Source organism: Chinchilla lanigera, unplaced genomic scaffold (assembly GCF_000276665.1).
Source record: "Chinchilla lanigera isolate Chin_1 unplaced genomic scaffold, ChiLan1.0 scaffold00074, whole genome shotgun sequence".
Lineage (NCBI taxonomy): Eukaryota > Metazoa > Chordata > Mammalia > Rodentia > Chinchillidae > Chinchilla > Chinchilla lanigera.
Genome location: NW_004955475.1, coordinates 1,163,336 through 1,185,843, shown reverse-complemented (window position 1 = coordinate 1,185,843; position 22,508 = coordinate 1,163,336). Strand labels below are relative to the sequence as shown.

The following is a 22,508-nucleotide window of genomic DNA, read 5'->3' as shown; positions in this document are numbered from 1 at the left end:
TTGATAATGTCACAAAGGTAATCCAGGTGTTGGCATACAGAGAAAACACATGAATATCGACAGTTATGCAACTCTGGCAGTATCAAGCAAATTATCAGCAGTAATAATATCCAAGACAATTTGGATATTGACATACCATAAAAACCAATAATATATACCAACCTCCACCATAGAAAAGAAATCCACAATTATAGTATAAACACTAAGACAACCTTGATATTGATATACAGCAAATATGTACTAAATGTAACAACTATATCTTCACTAATGATAGAAAAGTATTAAGCAGTAAGACCATAGTGTTAACTTTCTTCCTAAAGATTAATAAAAATGGTATTAAAGTATTAAGGATGTAAGGGGTTTGGAATGGGAAAGTGCATGTGGAAAAATTTGAAAAACTAAGGAATAGAAGATGAGAAGGAGAAAAGAGAAGTGATACAAAGGAGTCTATTAAGAAGTAGATGAGCATTTATAGAATTTGATAAAGGTAACACAGAAAAAGACCAAATGAGAAATAGAAGATAAAAGGAAAAGGCGGGAAAGAAGAAAAAAAGAAAAAACAATAAAATAAAGATAAGAGAAAATCAAAAGGAAAAATAAAAGACATGGGGAAAAAATGAAGAAAGGAAAAACAAGAAAGAAGGACAAAGGAAAATTCCTGAGATCCCAGTAAGCCAATGTAAAGGAAAGAATGGAGAAAAAAAAGTCCAAATACAGAAAAAAATTCTCTGTACTATTTATTTATTTATTTATTTATTTATTTATTTATTTATTTAGGAGACAGGGAGGGTCTCACTATGCTGTTCAGGTTGGGCTTAAACTCACTATGTAGCCCAGGCTGGCCTCAAACTGGGATTATAGACATGTGCCACCACTCCTGGCCATCTCTACTTTTGAATGAGTGATTTTCTTTCTGGGTCTGTAGTTTTGTAGTCTAGCAGTTCATGGTTTTCTCTTCCTACCCTTACGGCCTGTGGGTTTGTGAGGTCCCTGTCCATTTCAAAGTCCCCTCTGTTTAGTCCAGACTAAACAGTAGATAAAGAAGGCAATTAGACCCCAGATCTGTGGAGGGTGCAGGCAGTAGGGCAAAGGCTCACGTACTTAATTTTGGCATTTTGAGAACCAGCACAACTCAAGCCTCGCATGGCTTCCCACCTTGGAGGTTGGGGCTTGTGTCCTTCCCAGTCCAAGTTCAAACCCTTCAGGGGGTCTTTTTCTAGCTTATTCCCTGTCTGAAGCTGTCTCCTTTGCTGTCTCTCATGTAGTCTGAAGCTATGTCCTGTGGCTGTCACTCATGTAGTGGGAAGGTAACACTGGAAACTCTGTAGTAAAGACATCCCCCAGCTGTTTTGAGTTCCAGATTTGTTCAGTCAACCCCTTCCTGGAATGATGTCCCACCAAGCACTCTCCAGAAATATGGTGAATGCCTTCTCTGAGACCCCTATCTGGTTGTTGCCTGCTGTGTTGAGGGTGAAGAGTCCAGATTGTTTCTCAGTGTTGTGATCCATCTCTCAAATTTTTGTGTAGCTTTTAATTTTCTTGTCAATTCCTTCATGATTCCCAGTGGTTTACTTCTGTTTCTTCTGCAAGTTGTTACTCAGTGTTTGGATTCCACATCTCAGAGAGGTTGAAGGTTGCTGTTGCTCACCACTCTACCATCTTGATTCTCTCTAAATCGTTCTTTATGATTATGAAAAGTAGTACATATTTACTCTTGAGAATTAAAAAAAAATAGAAGAGGGCTGGACATGGTGAAATAACACCTGTAATCCCAGCACTTGGGAAGCTGAGGCAGGAAGTTTGCTGTGAGTTGGCATGTGCGCCCACCCCCCCAGGCTATAAAGTGTGTTCAAGGCCAGCTTGAACTACACAGTGTGACACTGTCCCAAAAAACCTAAAAACAAACAAAAAATAGAATATAAAAAAGGAAAAACAGCTTTAATTTATTTATTTTTTCAATCAGATTTTATTGGTATATTTTATATAACATCTTTAATTTTAACTCTGAGAAGAAACTACCGTTAATGTTTGGGTATATTTTCTTCTGGTATTTTTATGTGCATTTAAATAATTTAATTGCTGTTGCAGTGTGTGTTCAATTTTGTAACTGAATGTACTGGCTTATCTTAATTTGCCTATGTCACCAGAGTTCTCCATATGCATTTTTTTTTGAGACAGGGTCTCACTGTGCAGTTCAGGCTGGTCTTGAACTCATTTTGTAGCCCAGGCTGGCTTCGAACTCACAACGATCCTCCTGCCTCAGCCTCCAGAGTGCTGGGATTACAGGCGTGTGCCACCATGCCTGGCTCTTCCATAAGCATTTAATAGTTACATAATACTCTTTTGCTTGGATGTACTGTCTTTACCTACCCACTTGCCTATTATTGCTTCCTTTTTATATGTTTATTTGTAGGGATGTAGTTATAGAGAGTCATATAGTAAATGTTTGTATGCACCAGTCTTTTTCAATCATCTCTTGGTTGTTCCTTCAGGATAGATTCCTGTAAGAGAAATTACTAGGTTAAAGTTTATGAAAAAACACAAGGCTCCAGGTGTATACTGCCAAATTTGGCATTTTAGAAATGTACCAATATCCATTTACCCAAACGAATAGTAAACAAGTATAAAAGAAAATAAAAAAGCTGTCTGTCTCCTGATTTGGAAAGAGCTCTAGAATTTGTCAAGTATAGATGCAGAACTCTGTGTATATAGTATGATGGGACTGATGTCAAGTCAAAGACAGGAGTGATTTTTTTATATATATTGTTTTATATTGTTTGATTTTTTTTTGTCGTTTTTATGTCTTTTGAGACAGGGTTTCACTGTGCAGTTCAGGCTGGCCTTGAGCTCACTTTGTAGCCCAGGCAGGCCTCAAACTCTCAGTGATTCTCCTGCCTTAGCTTCCCAAGGCATGTGGCACCATGCCCGGCTTGTTGTTTGATTTTTGAACCATGTGCATGGATTGCCTTTTCAAAGTATTGAAGTTTAAAAGATAGGCCTTAGCTAGGCGTGGTAGCTCACAGGATTTAGAAATACAAAAGAAGAAGAAGAAGAAGAAGAAGAAGAAGAAGAAGAAGAAGAAGAAGAAGAAGAAGAAGAAGAAGAAGAAGAAATACCAATACATATTCAAGGTTCAGATATTCTACACTCTTTCCCTTGCATGCTGTGACCTAAGGGGAACTTTCATTCACTGCAGAGTTAACCCATACAGTCTCTTCATTTCCTTTTGCCAACTTTTCTGTCATATATTTTTGGATGTCATCTTTTAGGCCTTCCCTTGCTCCTTTGAGTCATCTGCTCTGAGCCTTAGCCTTGCATTCTGTTTTTCCACATCTTTCAGGTGTGCCTGCCTTTAGTATGTCTCTGACCTCTCTCATGAATGAACTTCAGAGTGACTGTTCTAGGAACACTAAAATGGAAGTGGTTGGGTGGATCCTAAGGTCTCATGCCCCAAGTTACGAGACCCAGTGACCAAGGAATGGCCCCAAAGAGCATGTCCAAAGGGAGCAGGGAAGAGTAGGACACAATTCTGAGGAGGTCACACTTACAGAAAAAGTTTTTTTGGGAAGTCCAGATGACTTACATGAGAGGCATTTGTTCCCTGACCTTTCCAGAGCACCTGGTATGGGTGGGAAACATTAAGGTTATCCAGCAGGGGTTCTTGACTTCCCACCCTGCCATCAAAATTAATTCCTTATAGATTAGAAGAGTTAAATGGAAGAAGAATCAAATCAAGAGGAAAAAAAAGAACAAACTCCAGTGAAATTTACTAGTCCTCTGGACACAGAAGTGAAAAGTGGTAGAAGAAATCACAAAGAAAAACCTTGGAAATATCAGGAAGATGACAAACAAGTTAGAGACACAACTCTGGGTTGCTGTTGAGTTAACTGTGGATCTGTGACTGCACTTTTTTAACTGTTGGTTGATCCCCAGTGATCTCCCTGAAGTCATTGATTTCATAAGGGTTGTAGTCCAAGCACATAATAATAATTTGAATGAATGACTTACTAATTGAACAGGGCCCTTGGCAGAGTCTTCAATTCCTCTCACCTCTTATATGTCCTTTGCCAGATATATCTATATCTATATCTATATCTATCTATCTATCTATATATATATATAAATACATATATATTTTTCCATACCGGGGAATCAAACTCAGGACCTTGCACTTGCCATGCTGGCACTTACGCCGCTGAGCTATATCCCCAGCCATGCCAGATATATTTGGCAGATACTTTTTCTCAGTCTGGCTTGTCTTAAAGCAGTAGAGGTTTTTCAAATTTTTTATTTTTGTTAAGTTCATTTTATCAACTTTTTCTTTCCGGTTCATGTTATTTGTATCTTAAAACATTTTTGCCTAAACAAAAATCACAGAGGTTTTTTTTCCTCTTTCCTAAAGGTTTTATAGTTTCAGGTTTTTACAATTAGGTCTGTGATCTATTCTGTATGTGCAGGGGACAGCGTACAAAATGGATCAAGGTTCTTTTATTTATTTTTTGCATGTGGGTATGCAATTGATCCAGTGGCAGCTGTTGAAAAGACCTCCCTTTTTTCATTAAACTGCTTTGCAATGTTTGTTGAAAATTAGTTGTTCATTTTTGTGTGAGTTTATTTCTTATTCCTCTTTTTTGACAGGCTCTGCCAGACCATGAGGATGAGATCCCGGAGACAGTACGGACTGTACAACTCATTAAAGATCTGGCTAGGGAGATCCGCCTGGTTGAAGTAAGAAGCATGGTGGGAGGGAAAGCATTTGGGAAGGGCTCAGTACTCAAGTGAGGCCTTTGTAATTGGCATAGAACCTAGGGGAAGGGTTGGGAATACTCTGCCAAGGGCCCTGTTCAATTAGTCAGTCATTCATTCAAATTATTATTATGTGCTTGGACTCTGTGCCACACACTGGGCTAGGCTTTTAAGATACACAAATAATACAGTGCCTGCCCACAAAGAATGCAGAATCTAGTAGAGAGTCTTGAGCAAAATTAACCTCTCTGAGCTTCAGTTTCCTCATGTCTGAAATAAGGACAATTGTACCGACTCAAGGATTAAGAGGATTAAATAAAATAATATGGATTGAATATTAAATATAGTTCTTGGCACACACTAGGTGTTCATGGTTGGTTGTGGTGGTGGGTGGTGGTGGTGGTAGTTATAGGTGTTGTTATTATTAATATTTTCACTCAGTTTCTGCATTCTACAAAATGACAGTTCTCTCAGGTTGAAGATGATTACAAAGCCATGTTTCAACAGGTGGCATATACCACGAGGCAGTAAGGTATAGTGGTAAGAGACTTAGAGAAACCTGATTCTGGTTCCTACTTGGTCATTTGAAAGCTTTTCAGAGCCCCAGTTTCCTCCTCTGTAAAATGGGAACCAATTTTACAAACTTTTCAGAGCTTTGGTAGGATTAAGAGCTAATATATGTAGAGCCCCTCGCACAGTGCCTGGCAGAGTAAGTACTCAATAAATGTGATCCGTTGTTATTAATAGACTTCATAGAAAAGAGAAGAACTCAGTGTGGGCTGGTGAAGTAGCAGAGGCATCAGAGGAGAATTAGGCTTGAGGATGTTTAAACTGTTTTTAGCTCAGGAACTATGCAGGTTCATTTAGTTTCTAAGACATACATTCATACTAAAGGGTAGTCAAGTGAACTACTGGAAGTTGGGCTTCTTGCCCCATTGCTTGCAGCATGTTTTACTACCTACACCTTACAGTGTCTTACCTCCTACCTCATTTTCATCTACTTCGGCTATTAAAATTCGTCAGGATTTAGTTAAAGTCCTACCTTTACTGCAACTCTTCCTACTTAAACCAGTCTTGTAGAAACAGAGCTTTGGGCTGGTTTGAAGGAACTTACAGATAGATTATATATGGTCTATTGTCCTTCAAATGTTTTAAAGGAATGGAATCTTTTCAAATGAGATCTTACACGGAAGACCAGTATAGACAACAAATAAAAGCACAATTGCTTTCAGTAAGATGAAGGTGGGAGGCCTAGGGTTCTACTTGTTCCTTTCCTATGTTTTCAATCTGCTTCCAGTCCCTAGAACTTCTTCCAGGAAGCTCAAAAGAACCACTGAATATCTTTGAAAGTCACCTTTCCATCTGGTCCCTTAGTTTCATAAGTGAGTAAACAGAGTTCCAGAGAGGTGAGACAACATTTCGGGATGTCACAGAGCTAGGTAGTAGTAAAATTATGACTAGAACTTTTCTCCTTTCGAATCCTCTGGTCCTTAAACTTTGAACCACACAGTTTAGTACTTGATTTTCTTTTTTTGTTGGTTTTATGTCAGCTACTTTTGGAGTCTTTTTCTCCAGTTTTCACAACAGTGCTGGGCTTTTCCTTTGCTCGTCTTCTCTTTACTTGTCAGTGGCTGGGTAAAAAAATGCCACCCAATAAATTCTTGATGACTTGTTGTGCAAAAACTAGGGTGTGCATATGTGGAGCATCTGCAAGCCACTACCATGGCATTACCACCAATGCTGGGAACAGACCTCTGCTCTTAACGTAGAGAGAACCCTTGAGTAAGCTCTAACCCCCTCGTGTACTAACGCTCTTATAGGACATCTTCCAACAGAACGTTGGGAAGACGAGCAATATCTTTGGGCTGCAGAGGATCTTCCCAGCTGGCTCCATTCCCTTAACCAGGCCAGCCCATTCCACTTCAGTATCCATGTCCAGGCTGTCACTGCCCTCCAAAAGTGGTTCAAAGAAGAAAGGCCTGAAGCCCAAGGAACTCTTCAAGAAAGCAGAGCGAAAGGGCAAGGAGAGTTCAGCCTTGGGGCCTGCTGGCCACTTGAGCTATAATCTCATGGACCCAAACAATCATCAGGCACTGAAGACAGGCTGTTCCCAGAAAGCAAAGGTGGGTGCTGGCCCATGGGTTCAGCCCAACACTTGGGTCCCTTGGAAGAGCAGGGTTTCAAAAGGACAGGCTATCCTCCTGTCCTACTCTCACCTCCCTTAGGGCCCCTGGTGTTTGGCTACCAGTCCCACTCATGTAATAAGCATTTATTGAGGCTTTTTCTATGCTTGGCACTGTGATAGGTGCTCTGGATGTAACTCTCAAGAGGCTGACAGGCTAGGAAGAAATATAGGTGTAAAAACAAATGAGTACAATGAAGTGTTGTGGATGCCACAATTGGGGTATGTTTGGGTCCCTGAGACACAGAGGGGGTTGATTTTCTGTGGTAGGGGAGACAGTCAGGAACTCTTTTCCAAAAACATGACACTTGAGCTGAATTTTGAAATGTTGGGATGGGAATGAAATTCTAGAACATTGTGTAAGTGTCAGACTGGAGTTTTGAACAGGTCTTTGAGAAAAATCCCTCCCCAGTAGGACTTTACTTTGCCTTAGGATTATGGTATCCTCCATGGGCATCTAAAGATGCCCATGTCCTTTTTTAAGGGAATATGTTTTACAGGATTGATAGTTTTCCCCTGAAGCAGCCATATACTGTATTTTCAACCTACTGTACCTGTGATCTCTGGAGGTGGGGATTGGGTTGGGGAGGTATAGCCGAAGATCTTGGTTCAGTGGGTTTTGACAGTGAACTCAGCCATGAAACCAGAGGGAACTGGCCTTCTTGATTCACCTGGGAGTCTTAGACTGGTGACAACTGAGCCTCCTCCTTCTGCAGTTCAACATGACTGGTACCTGCTTGAATGACTCAGATGATGACTCGCCAGACATGGACCTTGATGAAAGTGAGAGCCCGCTGACCCTATTGATGGCTAATGGCAGGTGAGGTTAAAAGAAGAAACAGAGATACTAGGACTGTCAGTGACATTATGCCACTAAGTCAGGGCACAGAATTGGCATGTAGGAGTTGGGATATAAGTAGGAATGGGCTGTACATAGAGCAGTACCTTGAGATATTATCAGATATCATTGTTTAGATCAGAAAATCACTGTAGGAGAGATGTCTGAAATCTAACTGATAGTCTTGAGAAAGAGCTTTTATAAGTTCTCGAATTTCAGCAAATCAGTGGGGCAGCATCACTGGTAGAAATATGTAGTATAGTATCCTGTTTAAAAGCATTAATTTTTTATATATTTTTGTCTATTTTATTAGTACATCTTTGCAGTATATAATGATTACATTCATTAAATATATCTTTTTATTTTTTTATTTATTTTGAGAATAAAAGAAGGAAAACATATTAACAAACAGACATCCATTTACAAAACAGTATAAGAACAATACATGCAATATAAATATACCTTTTGTCTTGTGACTTGATTTTAAAGAATTTAGTTTGCAGACATCTTTGCACCCATTTGTAAATAAAAAGGTTTAGTACTTAGTACCTCATGTTTGTAAGTAATTTGAAACATTCAATTATTTATCAGTAAAGATTAGATACATAAAGTATGGAATTTGTATAAAATGGAATACTGTGTAACTGTTACAAAGAATGGGGCAAGTTAATATTTGTTGACATAGATTTCCAAGATATATTTCCTTTTTGTTTTGTTTGAAATGGAGGGGTCTTGCTATGTTGCTTAGGCTGGCCTTCAATGTCTGTGTCCAAGATATATTCCTTTTTTGTTTTGTTTGATACAAGGTCTTTCTCTCTTGCTTAGGCTGATGTTGAACTCCTCCTGTGTTCGAGCCTCCTGAATAACTAGAATTATAGGCACATGCCAGTTTCTGGCTTCAAGATACATTAAACAAAAAAATGAGATTACAAAATAATATATAGGAATACTTCATTTTTATGCTTAAAAGCATTTGTACACACATGTATATTTTTGTGCATGTAGGAAAGCAGTGTAGTCTTCCTGTGTGTTTTAAAGTTTGAGTTTTATAAAGTTTAAACTTAAATTTGTAAGGGTTAAAACTCAAAAAGCGTTAAAGAGCACACAATGAAAAATCTTGTTCCCATCTGTCTTCCTTTGTTCTCCACCCCCAGTACCCATGTTTTCCTTCCAGAGATAAATGTATTCAAGCAAGTAAATATATTTGTTGTATATTTTATGCTTGTTACACCAAATTTTTAACAGTGGTTATCTCTGGAATGTTGGATAGGGAGGTGGGAAGGAAATATTTCACTTAATAGCATTCGTTGTATATACAATAAACGTGTGTTAGTTTTCCTTTTTTGAGATGATAGGGATTAAATGTAGAGTCTTGCACATGACAAGCAAGGGTTCTACCATTGGGCTACATGCCCAGCCCAAAGGAATTCATTTTAAAATATGCCACAGCATTCTGCTAGGGTTTCATTGTGTTGCCCTGACTGGTCTCAAACACTTGAATTTAAGTGATTCTTCCCCTCAGCCTCCTGAGTTGCTGGGACAATGGTCATGTGCTACTGTGCCCAGCCTTACTTTTTCTAAAATTAATTTTATTGGTTCACTTTTGATATATATAATGATCACATTCATTGTAGGGAATTTATACCTGTACATAATATATCTTGATTCTTTTTTTTTCTCCATCCCCTTCCCCTCCCTTCAACTCTTCTTCCCCTCCTTATTTACAAAATTTTTGTTTATATTTTTTCTTTTCTCTTTTTTTTCCTTTTCTCTTTCTTCCCTATCCCCTCCCTTCTAAAACCTTTTTTTTTGAGATAAGGTCTCACTATGTAGTTCAGAATGGCTTCAGACTTGCTATCTGGCCCACCCTGGCCTTGAACTCACAATCCTGTTGTGTGAGCCACCCAAGTGCTGAGATTACAGGTGTGTACCACCAAACTGGCTTTAAAATAATTTTCAGTGAACATTTTCTAAAAGAAGAAAACCTGTTCACAACAATATCATGGTCTTAGTAGTCAGCCAAACCTGAGTTGGAGTCCTAATTCTGAAACATTCACTGTGTGACCTTTGCCAGTTAAGGAACCCTTCTGTACCTCAGTGTCCTCATTATGTCTACTACAAAGTAAGATGAAACTTACCTTAGAATTGTTAGGGGATTAAGTGAGATAATGTATGTAATGTTCTTATCACACTGCCTGAAACATAGTAGATACTTATTTAATAAATGGACCTAATAAGTAGGACTATGCAGATGGAGATGAAATGTAGTAATAATCTGGGTATGGCCAGAAGCTAAGTAGGTCATCAGTAAACCATGAAGTACGTAGGAAAGCAGAGACAGGGGAGAGAAATAAGGGTTATTATCTAGATACTCAGAATGTTAGATAGTATTCAGGAGCCAAGTGCAGAGTATAAACAGTGTAGGAATGCAAACAACGAGGATACTTTATTAATAGCCCCTTTGGGCCAGGCGTGGTGGTGTACACCTGTAATCTCAGCACTCTGGAGGCTGAGGCAAGAGGATAGTTGTGAGTACAAGGCCATCCTGAACTACATAGTGAGAGCCTATCTCAAAACAAAAAACAAAAACCAAAAAACCCCACAAAACAGCCTTTTTGTAGAAAACGGTTCTTTACGGATATAAGGGAGAATGTAGTATGTCCATCTAGAGAGAAAATAAGGGAATAGGGAGAGTAAGGCAGATTCTGAAAGTGAGAGAATTTTTCTTGGGGTCCAAGAATCGAGTTACTAAAGAGTAAGATTAGAGAGAATATTAAGCATTGCTTTTGTTTAGCACTCCTGGTTAGTCCCCTAGAGAGAAAAAAATTGAGGATGAAGATCCTGAGTTCTTATAATGGCTGTTGAAGATACAGTGAGATATATCCCCCTCTGCCACCTTTTTCTCACTGCTTCTGTTATCTGCTATAGCTGCAAGAAGCTGCTGTCTGGTGAATTGAGAGGGTCAAAGTATAGAAATATTTATAGACAATATGATACTATATGTAGGCTTTTCTCAAAGTTCAGTAGTTTGTGGGGATTGAGGTATAGATGAAACAAAAAATGGTTGTATGTTTATATTGAAGCTTAGCTGTACAATGCATGGAAGTTTGTTACATATTCACAATTTTGTATGTTTGAAGTTTTTTGTAATTAGAAGTTGATAAAAAGATCTGAGCATGAATTATATCATTTATCGAGCATTTGCTGTATGTCCAACTCTGTCTTAGCTATTTACATGTTACTTAGTCCACACAGCAACCCTCAGGGTAAGTATTTTTACCATCATTTTGCTCAGGTGAAAACAGGCAACTTAGTTACCATTGAGCACTTGCTATGTTTGAGGCTCTGCATTAGCTCTTTTAATCCTCCCAACAATTGTATGATGTAGAAAACAGGCCAGTGTAATAATAGCCAATCCACTGAAAGACATTTCCACAAAGTGACTATTTGCTGAATGTGGGAATGTACTGATTTACCAGAAGCTTGTTCTTTTTTTAATAGAAAACCTTTTTACTAAGTTTATTGTATTTGTTTTTTTTGTTTTTTTTTTTACTTTTTGTGGTGCTGATGCTGGCATGCTAGGAGCTTGGCATGGTAGGCAGTTGCTCTACCACTGAGCCATAACCCTCCAACCCACTTGTTCCTTTTTATTTCATATCGTTTACCATGTATAAGAGGATTGTGTAAGCCACTATTGAGTTCTTTCATTTCCTTTATACATTTTTTGATGGCCACGCAACATTTGTTCATACTTATGAGTTACCATGTAATTCATAACATACTGGATAGTGATCCACTCACAGTAATTATTTCTTTATAGTGACTACATTCAAATTCCTGTGTTCTGCCACAAGATATGTGATGCATTGTTGTTAGTTATTTTCACCCTGCTGTGCTATAGAACAGCATAACTTACTGCTTCCATGAAACAGTAACATTTTACCCTTTGATTGACCTCTCTCCTCCCACTTCTTCCTGTTCTCCCATCTCTGGTAAGTAGTGTTTTGTATGAAATCACCTGTTTCAGATTCCACTTATGAATGACATCTTTTGAAGTATAATTTGCATACAACAAAATTAACCTGTTTTTACAGTTAAATGAATTTTAGTAAGTTAAAGAATTATACAGTCATCATCACAATCTGATTTTAAAACATTTCTTTTACCTCAAAAAAGATCTGTTCTACCCATTTGCACTCATTTTCTTTGTGTGTGTGTGTGTGTGTGTCTTTTTGAGACAGGGTTTTGCTGTGTAGTTCAGATTGGCTTTGAGCTTTGTATCCTAGACTGGCCTTGAACTTAAGGTGATCCTCCTGCCTCAGCCTCCTGAGTGCTGTGACACAGGTGTGTGCCACCATGCCCAGCTGCACTCATTCTCATCCCAGGCTAACACCCACTTATCTACTTTCTGCCTTTATAGACTTGCTTTATATGGACATTTTAGACAAATGAAATCATATAGGTGGCCTTTTGTGTCTGGCATTTTTCACTTAAGGCATAATGTTTGTGAGATTCATCCATGATGTAACATGTATCACTAGTTTCTTTTTCTTTTTCTTTTTTTAAGACAGAGTTTTGCTATGTAGTTTTAGGCTGGACTTGAACTTACTTTGTAGCCTAAGGTGGCCTTGAACTCTTGGCAATCCTCCTGCCTCAGCCTCCTAACTGTTAAGGTTATAGATGTTTGGCACCATGCCCAACTTGGTTCCTTTTTATTGTTGAATAGTATTCCATGGTATGGATGTATGTGTGCCATATTTTGTTTATTCATTCATGAGTTGATAGTCTACTTTTGGGTTATTCTGGGTAGTGATGTTCTAAATATTCATGTTTAAGTTTTTGTGTGAATGTGTTTTTGTTTTTTACCTAGGAGTAAAAATACTAGGGCATATGGTAACTCTTTGTCTAATTCTTTAAGAAACTGCCAAACAATATTGCTTAGTGTCTGTATCATTTTACATTTCTGTCAGTAATCCTGAATTTCTTCACCACTGTTTTTTGGTGGTGCTAGGGATTGAACCATTAAACCCAGGGTCTTTACACTTTTTTTTTGTTTGTTTTTTTACATCCCTAGCCGTTTTTTTAATTTTTGAGACTAGGTCTTGCTAAGTTGTCTAGATTGGTGGCTCAAACTTAGGATCCTCTTCCCTTAGCCTCCCAGAGTGCTGGGATTATAGGTATGCATTACCATGTACTGCTTGTCTCACATTTTATTATTTGCCTTTTTGATTGTAGTCATTCTGTTATCTTATTTTGTGTGTGTGTGTTTTTTGCAGTGCTGGTGATTGAACCCAGGACCTTGCACATGATAGGCAAGCGTTCTACCACTGAGCTATTCCCCAGGGCCCCAAATTGTATGTATTTTATGTGTACAGTGTGATATTTTGATACGCATCTACGTTGTGAAATGATTACTACAATCAGTCTAATTAATATAGCCCATCTCTTCACAGTTACCATTCTTTGTATGTGTGATAAAAACACAGATCTACTCTCAGGAAATTGCAAGTATATAATACAGTGTTATTGACGATAGTTACCTTTCTATTCATCAGATTTCTAGAACTGACTCTTCCTATATAACCAAAACTTTGTACCCTTTGACTAGACTCTCTCCCACTTCATCCTAATCCTGGGGACCATTTGCTTCTGTGAATTTGACTCTTAGATTTCACATGTGAATGAGATCATATAGTCTTTTTTTGTTTTCTGTCAGGCTTGCTCACTTAGCACAATGTTTTCTGGGTTTATTCATGTCATAAATGTCAGGGTGGTTTTCATTTGCATTTCCCTAACGAGTGATGATGTTGAGGATCTTTTTGAGTGATTATGGACGTTTTTGTATATTAATTTTGGAGAAATGTCTATTTGGGTTTTTTGCTTGCTTTTAAATTGACTGTGTGGGGGGGGGCGGTAATGGGGATTATACCCAGGGCCTTTATACTGAGCTACATCCCTAGTTCCTCTTTTTTATTTTTGAGACAGGGGCTCACTAAGTTGCTAAATTGTCCAGATTGTGTTTGAATTTGTGATTCTCTTGCCTCAGCCTCCCAGTTTTGGGATAATATGCAGTACCACACAAGTCTTAGATTGACTTGTCTTATTATTGATTTCTAAGAGTTCTGTAAGTATTTCCTTTACCAGACAAAGGCTATACAAATTTTTTTTTCCTATGTCTGTGGCTAGAATTTATTTTTAAATTGTTTTTGTTGTTGTTGCAGAAAAGATTTTAATTTTACCTATTCCCATGTCACAGAGATATTGCCCTGTGTTTCTTCTAGTGTTCTAGGTTTAACTTTCATATTTAGATCTATGATGCATTTTGAGGTAGTTTTTGTTTATGATGTAAATAAGGGTCCACATTCATTTCTTTGCATGTAGGTATCCAATTGTCTTATTACACTTCGTTGAAAGTTTTATCCTGTCCCCCACTGAATTCTTGTGGCAAAAGTCAATTGGTCAAAAATTTTGTTGGTTTGTTTTTGAGACAGGGTCTCACTGTCAAGGCTGGCGTTGAACTCACAACAACCCTCTTGCATCAGCCTCCCCAGTGCTGGGATTATAGGCATGTGCCACCATGCCCGGCCGGTTGGGTATAAATTTAAGAGTTTATTCTGGACTCATAGTTCTGTCTCACTCATCTGTCTGCCCTTATTCTAATATTACATTATCTTGGTTACTATAGCTCTGTAGTAGGTTTTGTAACTTAATAGTCTTCTGACCTTGTTCTTTTTCAAAACAGTGTTAGCTGTTTTAGGTCTTCTGTGTATTCTTGTATCTTTTATTATTAGTTTTTAAAACTTCTGTTAAAAAGTTGGCTGGATTTTGATAAGAACTGCATTGAATTTATGGATCAATTTGGAAAGAATTGCCATTTTAATTTTTTTTTTTTGTAGTGCTAGAGGTTAAACCTAGGCCCTTATATATGCCAAGCACATGTTCTACCATGGAACTACACCTCTAGCCCTGCCATCCTAATACTGTACGTGACTTCTGTTTATGTTTTTTTTCCCTTTATCTCCAGTACAAAGAGGATAAAGAGCTTATCCAAGTCTCGGAGAGCCAAAATTGCGAAGAAGGCAAGGCTGGTGGCAGAACAAGTGATGGAAGATGAATTTGACCTGGATTCAGATGATGAACTGCAAATTGATGAGAGATTGGGAAAAGAGAAGGCAGCCCTGATAATAAGACCAAGTGTGTGTCAGTCTGTCTTCTCTATTTTTCCTTGTGGTCACTACTCCTAAGAAAATGATAATCTTATTTTCTTTCCTTAGAGTGTTTGACTCAGATGCTGATCTTTGCCTCATAATAAGTATATTCCATTGTTTTTTAGAATTTTCTCGGAAGTTGCCACGTGCAAAACCTTGCTCTGATCCTAACCGAGTTCGTGAACCAGGAGAAGTTGAGTTTGATATTGAGGTAGGAGTCTACTCTGTATCTGGTCTTCTGTTCATTCTGGTCATGGTGTCAGAAGACATATTGTCATTCTGGTTGAGGAAGCTCCAGAGACATCCTAGACATTTCATGCAAATATTTATTAAGTAGAAGATTGAGCACGGCATGGTGGTGCAGAACTGTAATCCTAACACTCGGGAGGCTGAGGCAGGAGGATCATGCGAGTTCGAGACCAGCATGGGCTACAAAGTGAGCTCAAGGCCATCCTGAACTGAATAGCGAGACCCATCTCAAAAAGACAAAAAAAAGTAGAAGATTGTATGCTAAGGGCTGCTCAGCATATAAATGGAAGATTATAATTTAGTTGAAATATTTAAAAAATACTTTTAATATAGAATAAAATAAAAGGTAGTGTGTTGTAGCAAAAGGACTCAACATGATTGCCGGACGTGTTGGTGCACGCCTGTAATCCCAGCACTTGGGAGGCTGAGGCAGGAGGATCGTTGTGAATTTGAGGCCAGCATGGGGTACAAAGTGAGCTCAAGGTCAGCCTGAACTGCATAGTGAGACTCTGTCTCAAAAAGACAAAAAAAAAAAAAAAAAAGACTGAATATGATTTGAAGAATTTAATATGACCTTGCACAAACTATTTTATTTCATTGAGTCCTAGTTCCTTATCTGTAAAATAGGAGTTATAGTACTTTACAAAAATACCCTGGAAGCTAGACATGGTGGCATAGGCCTATAAATCCCATATTCTGGGAGACTCAGGCAGGAGGATTGCAAGTTTGAATCCAGTCTAGGCAACTTAGCAGTAACATAGTGAGACCCTGTCTCAAAAAATAGAGTAGGGACTGGGGATGTAGTTTACTATGAAGACCCTTGGTTCAATCCTCAGTACTAAAAAAATAAAAGCCATGGAAATTAAGATGAAAGAACAGATACTCCACTGTGCTTAGTGCTTATTCTATACTCTCACAAGTAATTAGAAGTCAAACTGTCATCCCTGAATTGGGGCTTTATGAGCCCAGCCTGGGAGGTTGAGGTAGTGTGCTCTTTTCCCAACAGGAAGACTATACAACAGATGAAGACATGGTGGAAGGAGTTGAAGGCAAGCTTGGGAATGGGAGTGGAGCTGGTGGAATTCTTGATCTACTCAAGGCCAGCAGGCAGGTGGGGGGACCTGATTATGCTGCTCTCAGGTGAGTATTGGCTTTGATCTCCCCTCTCCAAGTTACTAGACACTCCCGTCCCCCTCCCTAAGAGGTTAGTTTAGCCAATTTAAGTGGACAAAGAACTATCCATAGAATTTGGGTTGAAGGAATAAAATAAATGTGAAACCTGTTCTAAGGAACTTAAGATTTGATAGTAAAAGGATAGTTGTATAGACTTCAACGGGAATCAATTTCAGGTGCTTTGGAAGTTGGAAGAGGGGCTAGAAGAGTCACATAAGAACTTGAAAACTGAAAGATTGTAGCATTTGTGAAGAGTAAAACAAGAGTGCCCCCCTTTTTTGCCATCTTGCCTGCTGTCTATGAAGAGACATGAGGCTTCTTAAGGACTAGCTTTTCATGAAAAGAGTCTTTGATACTGTCTTGATCTTTTAGCTTGATTTCTAGTTTTTCACCTTGGGTGGTTCTTTCCTTCCTCCCACCTTAATACCCAGAACTGTTGTCCCTTCTCTCTGATTATTCTGATGACTGGTTTCTTCTGACAACTAGAGACACTCCTTCAGCATTTCTCCTCTATCCCTTGCAGCGAGGCCCCAGCCTCCCCCAGCACTCAGGAGGCCATCCAGGGCATGCTGTGTATGGCCAACCTGCAGTCCTCATCGTCTTCTCCGGCTACCTCCAGCCTGCAGGCCTGGTGGACCGGGGGGCAGGACCGAAGCAGTGGGAGCTCCAGCAGTGGGCTGGGCACAGTGTCTAGCAGTCCTGCTTCCCAGCGCACCCCAGGGAAACGGCCCATCAAGCGGCCAGCATACTGGAGAACCGAAAGCGAGGAGGAGGAGGAGAATGCCAGTCTGGATGAACAGGACAGCTTGGGAGCATGCTTCAAGGACGCAGAGTATAGTAAGGGCAGCTAAGCACATGGGTTTAGGCCAGAAGGGCTCCCTTCAGCCCCAGTCTCAATTTCAGCCCAAAAGACAAGTTATAGAGAGGAAAGGGCTGACCTTAAGCCCAGTCCTTAGCTTCTCTGAGCCATGTTTTTTACCCTGTAAAATGGGGCACAAGTTAATGCAAGAATCAGCAGTTATGCTTGCATAGAGCACCTAAACCAGTGTCTTGGTCATGGGAAGCGCTCAAAAATGGTAGCTCTTATAATTAGCTATCATCTGTTTTTGGTACTGTTCAACTTTTATTCTGGCTACTCTTTTTTTTTTTTTACCCTTTTGCTTACTTATACCACCTGCATTGTTTATGTTCTGTGTCAGTCATCTTATCCCTTACAAAGGTATATACAGTCAGCTCTCCATATGGGTTCCATGTTTACAGGTTCAACCAACCATTGAGCAGAAATATTTGGAAAACAGTTACATCTGTACTGAACATATACAGACTTTTCTCTTGTCGTTTCTCTTGTCATTGTCCCTAAACAATGTAACAGCTATTTATACAGCACTGATATTGTATTAGGTATTGCAGACAATCTAGAGTTTATTTGAGGTAGGCAGGAGGATATGGGTAGGGTGCGTGCAAATACTGTGTATTAAGGGACTTGAGCATCTACAGATTGTGTTTGGGGTAGGATTTTTTGAATCCATTCCTCCACCAATACTAAGACACTACTGTACTGACCTTTCAGTGAGATTTTTACATTTAAATAATGAGCCCTAAAAGAAAATAGCCAGGTATGGTGGTACATTTGTAATCCCAGCACTCTGGGAGGGAGGCTGAAGCAGGAGGATCACAACTTTGATTCTAGCTTGGGTGACTTAGCAAAATCTTGTCTCAAAAGAAAAACTAAGAAGGGCTAAGAATATAGTTCACTGCAAATGCCTTGGGTTCACTCCCTCAAAAGTCCTTCTTTAAAACTAAGATTTATTGAATGCTCCAGTACATAAAGCTCCTCTTTCTATGATGCTACTAATTATAATGTTTTCAATTTAATATTTTCAAAAAATATACAAATAATTTTAATGTTCATTGACCACGATCAAAAGAAACCAAAGTAAGCCAGAAGTCCTCATGACTAACAGTTGTCTGCCTCTGAGTCTACACTCCCACCAGCAGTGGAGAAGGGTTCCTTTTTCCCCACAGCCCCTCCAGCATTTGTTATTGATTGATTTCTTTTTTTTGTATACTTTTTTGATGTATACTTTTCCTTTCGTTGTTTTCACATGCATGTAGATATACATGGAGGTGGTTTTGTTTACTGTTTGTGGTTCTGTGACTTGGTTGGACACCTTTTAATATCGGTAAAGGGAGATCTACTTGTTGCATAGCATTTTATAGCATTTATGTAGATCATATGTTTAAGTATTTAGTGATTGACATTTAGTTATTTCAAAGTTTTTTCTCTTATAATGATGCAATGAAAATCCTTATATTTTTTTTTATTTTTAAGAGGAAAAACAACAAAATAACAAAGACAAAAACACAAAAACAATAAAAACTATACAGAATTTCAAAACAAGATGATAGGAATTAACAATGGTTGTGGTATTTACATATTGTTATCTTCAATGAAGTTGTTCAGATTACCAGATGTAAGAATGCAAGATTGATCAAACAAAGAAAATAAGAAGTAATAAAAAACATTAGAAATGATACTTTTGAGTATCATTCCTGTGAGAAATGATACCATTGAGCTTCATTAAACAAGATAGTAGGAATTCAACAATGGTTGTTATATTGCATATTGCTGTCTTCAAATTAGTTGTTCAGATTACCAGATATAAGCATGCAAAATTGGTCAAAAAGATTCTGAAGCCTTAACTGTTCATTTCAATAAACTAATAGACATCAGCAGTACAATTATCCCAGTTATCCTAGTGTGTGTATATATATATATTTTTTCTCTTCTTTATTTGTTTTCTCCTTTCAGTTATCTCAGTTGTTTTTTCCCTTTGAGCAATTTCTTTCCCTTTCACAATATCTATTGTACTTTTCGGGTTTTATTTACTCTTTCAGGTTCTTACACTAGGTTCTTATACATGTGGGTCTGATTTATTTCACTTTTGAGTATGGTCTCTAGTTGCATCCGTTTATATCTACAAAAGCCTCAAGTTTATCTTTTTTATAGCTGAATAATACTCCATTGTATAAAAATACCACATCTTTTTTATCCATTCCTCTGTTGATGGGCATTTGGGTGTTTTCCAGGATTTAGCTATGACAAATTGCGCTGCTATAAACATGGGTGCACATATATGGCTCTGGTATGATGTTTTCAGTTTTTCTGGAAAAATACCCAAAACGGGAATAGCTGGATTAAGTGGGAGCTCTAATCCTAGTTTGTGAGGAATCTCCTCACTGATTTCCACAGTGGTTTCACTAGTCTACACTCCCACCAGCAGTGGAGAAGGGTTCCTTTCTCCCCACAGCCCTTCCAGTATTTGTTATTGATTGATTTCTTTTTGTTTTTGTTTTTGTTTTGTTTTTGGTTTTTTTTTTCCGGTACCAGGAATCAAACTCATGACTTCGCGCTTGCCAGGAAGGCGCTGTGCCTCTGAGCTAAATCCCCAGCCCCTGTTATTGATTGATTTCTTGACAATAGCCATTCTTTCTGGGTGAGATGGAATCTCAGTGTTGTTTTAATTTGCATTTCTCAAATGACCAATGATGTTGAAAATTTTTTCATATATTTGCCATTTGTATTTCTTCATCTGAGAAGTGCATATGCATCTCCAATGTCCATTTTTGGATTGGGTCTTTGAACTTTAGGTGCCTGATTTTTTTTATTCTTTATATGTTCTAGATAGAAGTCCTTTGTCTGAGGGACAGTTAGCTAAAAGTTTTTTCCAATCCGTGGGTTTTCTTTTTACCCCATGGTGATTTCTTTTGATGTGCAAAAACTTTTCAATAAGATGAGATCCCAGTTGTTAATTCTTTGAAGTATTTCTTATGCAGTTTGGGTTCTGTTCATGAACTCTCTGCCTACCCCTTTGTCTTCCAGATTTCCACCTACATTCTCTTCCAGTAGATTTAGTGTTTCTGTTTTAATGTTTAGATCTTTGATCCATTTTGACTTTAGTGTAGTGCATGGTGGATAGACATGGGTCTAGTTTTAGTCTTCAGCATGTAGAAAGCCAGTTTTTCCAGCATCATTTATGAAAGAGGCTATCTTTCTTCCATTGAACATGTTTGGCCCCTTTGTCAAAGGTGAGGTGGCTTGACTTAGCAACTTCGTTGAAGATAACAGTATGTAATATAGCAATCATTGTTAATTCCTATTATTTTGTTTTGAGGTCATGTATCGTTTTTGTGTTTTGATTTTGTCTTCATTGTTTTGTTAGTTTTTTAAATTTTCAAAATTATTTAAAAAAAGTAAAAGATAAGGTGGCTGAGTGTGTTTACAGCTGTGTCTGCATCTTCTAATCTGTTCCATTGATCTGCATGTCTGTTTTCTTGCCAGTACCATGCTGATTTTATCACATTAGCTTTGTAGTATAATTTCAAATCAGGGATTGTGATGCCTCCTGCCTTGTTTTTGTTGCCCAGGATTGCTTTTTCTATTCTAGGTCTCTTCTGGTTCCAGATGAATTTTAGGAATATTTTCTCTAGATCTGTGAGTTTTACTAATGGTATTTTAATTGGGATTGTATTGAATCAGTACAACAATTTTCGAAGTTTGGGCAGAAAATTCTTACCATTTTTTTCCCCTCAGTGCTGGTTATTATTTTCTCAGGGTAGCTATAAACCTGTTGGGTTGATGGTTATATACAAGTAAATGTTAATAGAGAGTCCTGAATTCCCCTCTAGAAGTGTCAGTGTATAAAAGTGACAGTGCCACAGTGCCACGTGTCAGTGTATAAAATATACCTGTCGTCCTATATCCTTACCAGCAGTGGATTTTATCAGCCTTTGTAATCCCATGGCAAAGGATGGTGTTTCATTTTTTTATGTTTCTTGGCTCTTTATTCTTTTTTCTGTGAATTATCTGTTTCATAGTTTACCCATTTTTTCTGTCAGAATTTTTTTCTGACTGATTTGTAGTTCTGTTTATAGTCTAGATTTGTTGGGACTTTTTAAGTATATTCTGGATATGTTGAAAAAAATATATTTTTAGAGAGGAACATCGTATGTTTTTTTCCTTTCTTGCTTGCTTATGCAGACCTCCATATAATATAGCATCAGTGGGGAGAAGGAAAGGTAAAGATCAGGAGCAGGACAATCTAATTTTGGGGCTATCCATCTTCTGTATAAAAATCCCAGCCTCCTAGCTATCTCCTTGCCTTACTTCTTCTGTTTTTTGCACTGTAATCAGGTGACCTCTTTATAGCATGAGAGTTGCATCACTTTCTTTCCTTTTGATTTTTCTTTTTTTTTGAGACAAGGTCTACGTAGTTCAGGCTGGCCTTGACCTCACTATACTCCAGGCTAACATCAAACTTATGGCAGTCCTCCTGCCTTAGCCTCCTGAGTGCTGGATTTCTGCTGAGCTATACCTCCAGCCCCTTCTCAGCTCTTTTAATTTACAGAGAAAAATTTTATATTTTCAGCATGTAGAAGATCAGAATAGTGAGTTTCATTTTAGGAAATTGGTACATGCATATAATGTATTTTTAATCCTATACCCTGATTGCCTTCCTCATCTTCAGCAATCTGTCTTCTATTTTCCTATTATCTTTTATTAATTATAGTAATTGATTAGTTTTTAGGTTTCTCCTATAGGAGTAAACATGACATTTAAATTTTTAAGTCTGGCTTATTTCTCTTAACATGGTCTCCAGTACTATCCATTTTCCTGCAAATTACATGATTTCATTCGTCTTCAATAATATTCATATACATGTGTCACATTTTCTTTATCCATTTATTTGTTGATGGGCATCTATGGGCAGTTTCCACTGCTTGGCTATTATGAATTGTCTTCCTCTAAACATGGTTATGCAGTATGATGTCTTTAGTTTTTTTGGAAATATACCTAGGCATGGTATAGCTGGATCAAATGGTATTTCTGTTTTTAGTTTTTGATGAATATCCATAGTGATTTATGTAGTTGTTGTATTGTATTGGTTTACATTCCAACCTACAATATAAAGTGTACTCCCCCCCGCAACACTGCCAGAATTCATTGCTGATGATAGCCATTTTGACTGGGGTGAGGTGGAATCTCAAAAGTAATTCGTTTAATTTGTTTTGATTTTTGAGACAGGGTCTCACTATGTAGTCCAGGCTGGCC

At 38.2% G+C, this 22,508-nt stretch overlaps 1 protein-coding gene across 3 annotated transcripts in view; it reads left to right on the top strand.

Moving 5' to 3' along the window:
• The window catches only part of Phf8 (PHD finger protein 8), a 125,140-nt gene that overhangs the window by 44,915 nt on the left and 57,717 nt on the right, over window positions 1–22,508 (top strand). For 2 of the 3 annotated variants that reach the window (XM_005401514.2, XM_005401516.2), the window contains exons 12-18: window positions 4,639–4,728; window positions 6,567–6,869; window positions 7,645–7,748; window positions 14,791–14,960; window positions 15,100–15,185; window positions 16,230–16,363; window positions 16,920–17,233. In XM_005401514.2, coding sequence (XP_005401571.1) covers window positions 4,639–4,728; window positions 6,567–6,869; window positions 7,645–7,748; window positions 14,791–14,960; window positions 15,100–15,185; window positions 16,230–16,363; window positions 16,920–17,233 — 1,201 coding nt within the window. The remainder of the gene's footprint in view (window positions 1–4,638; window positions 4,729–6,566; window positions 6,870–7,644; window positions 7,749–14,790; window positions 14,961–15,099; window positions 15,186–16,229; window positions 16,364–16,919; window positions 17,234–22,508) is intronic. The other variant, XM_005401515.2, reaches the window with a different exon arrangement.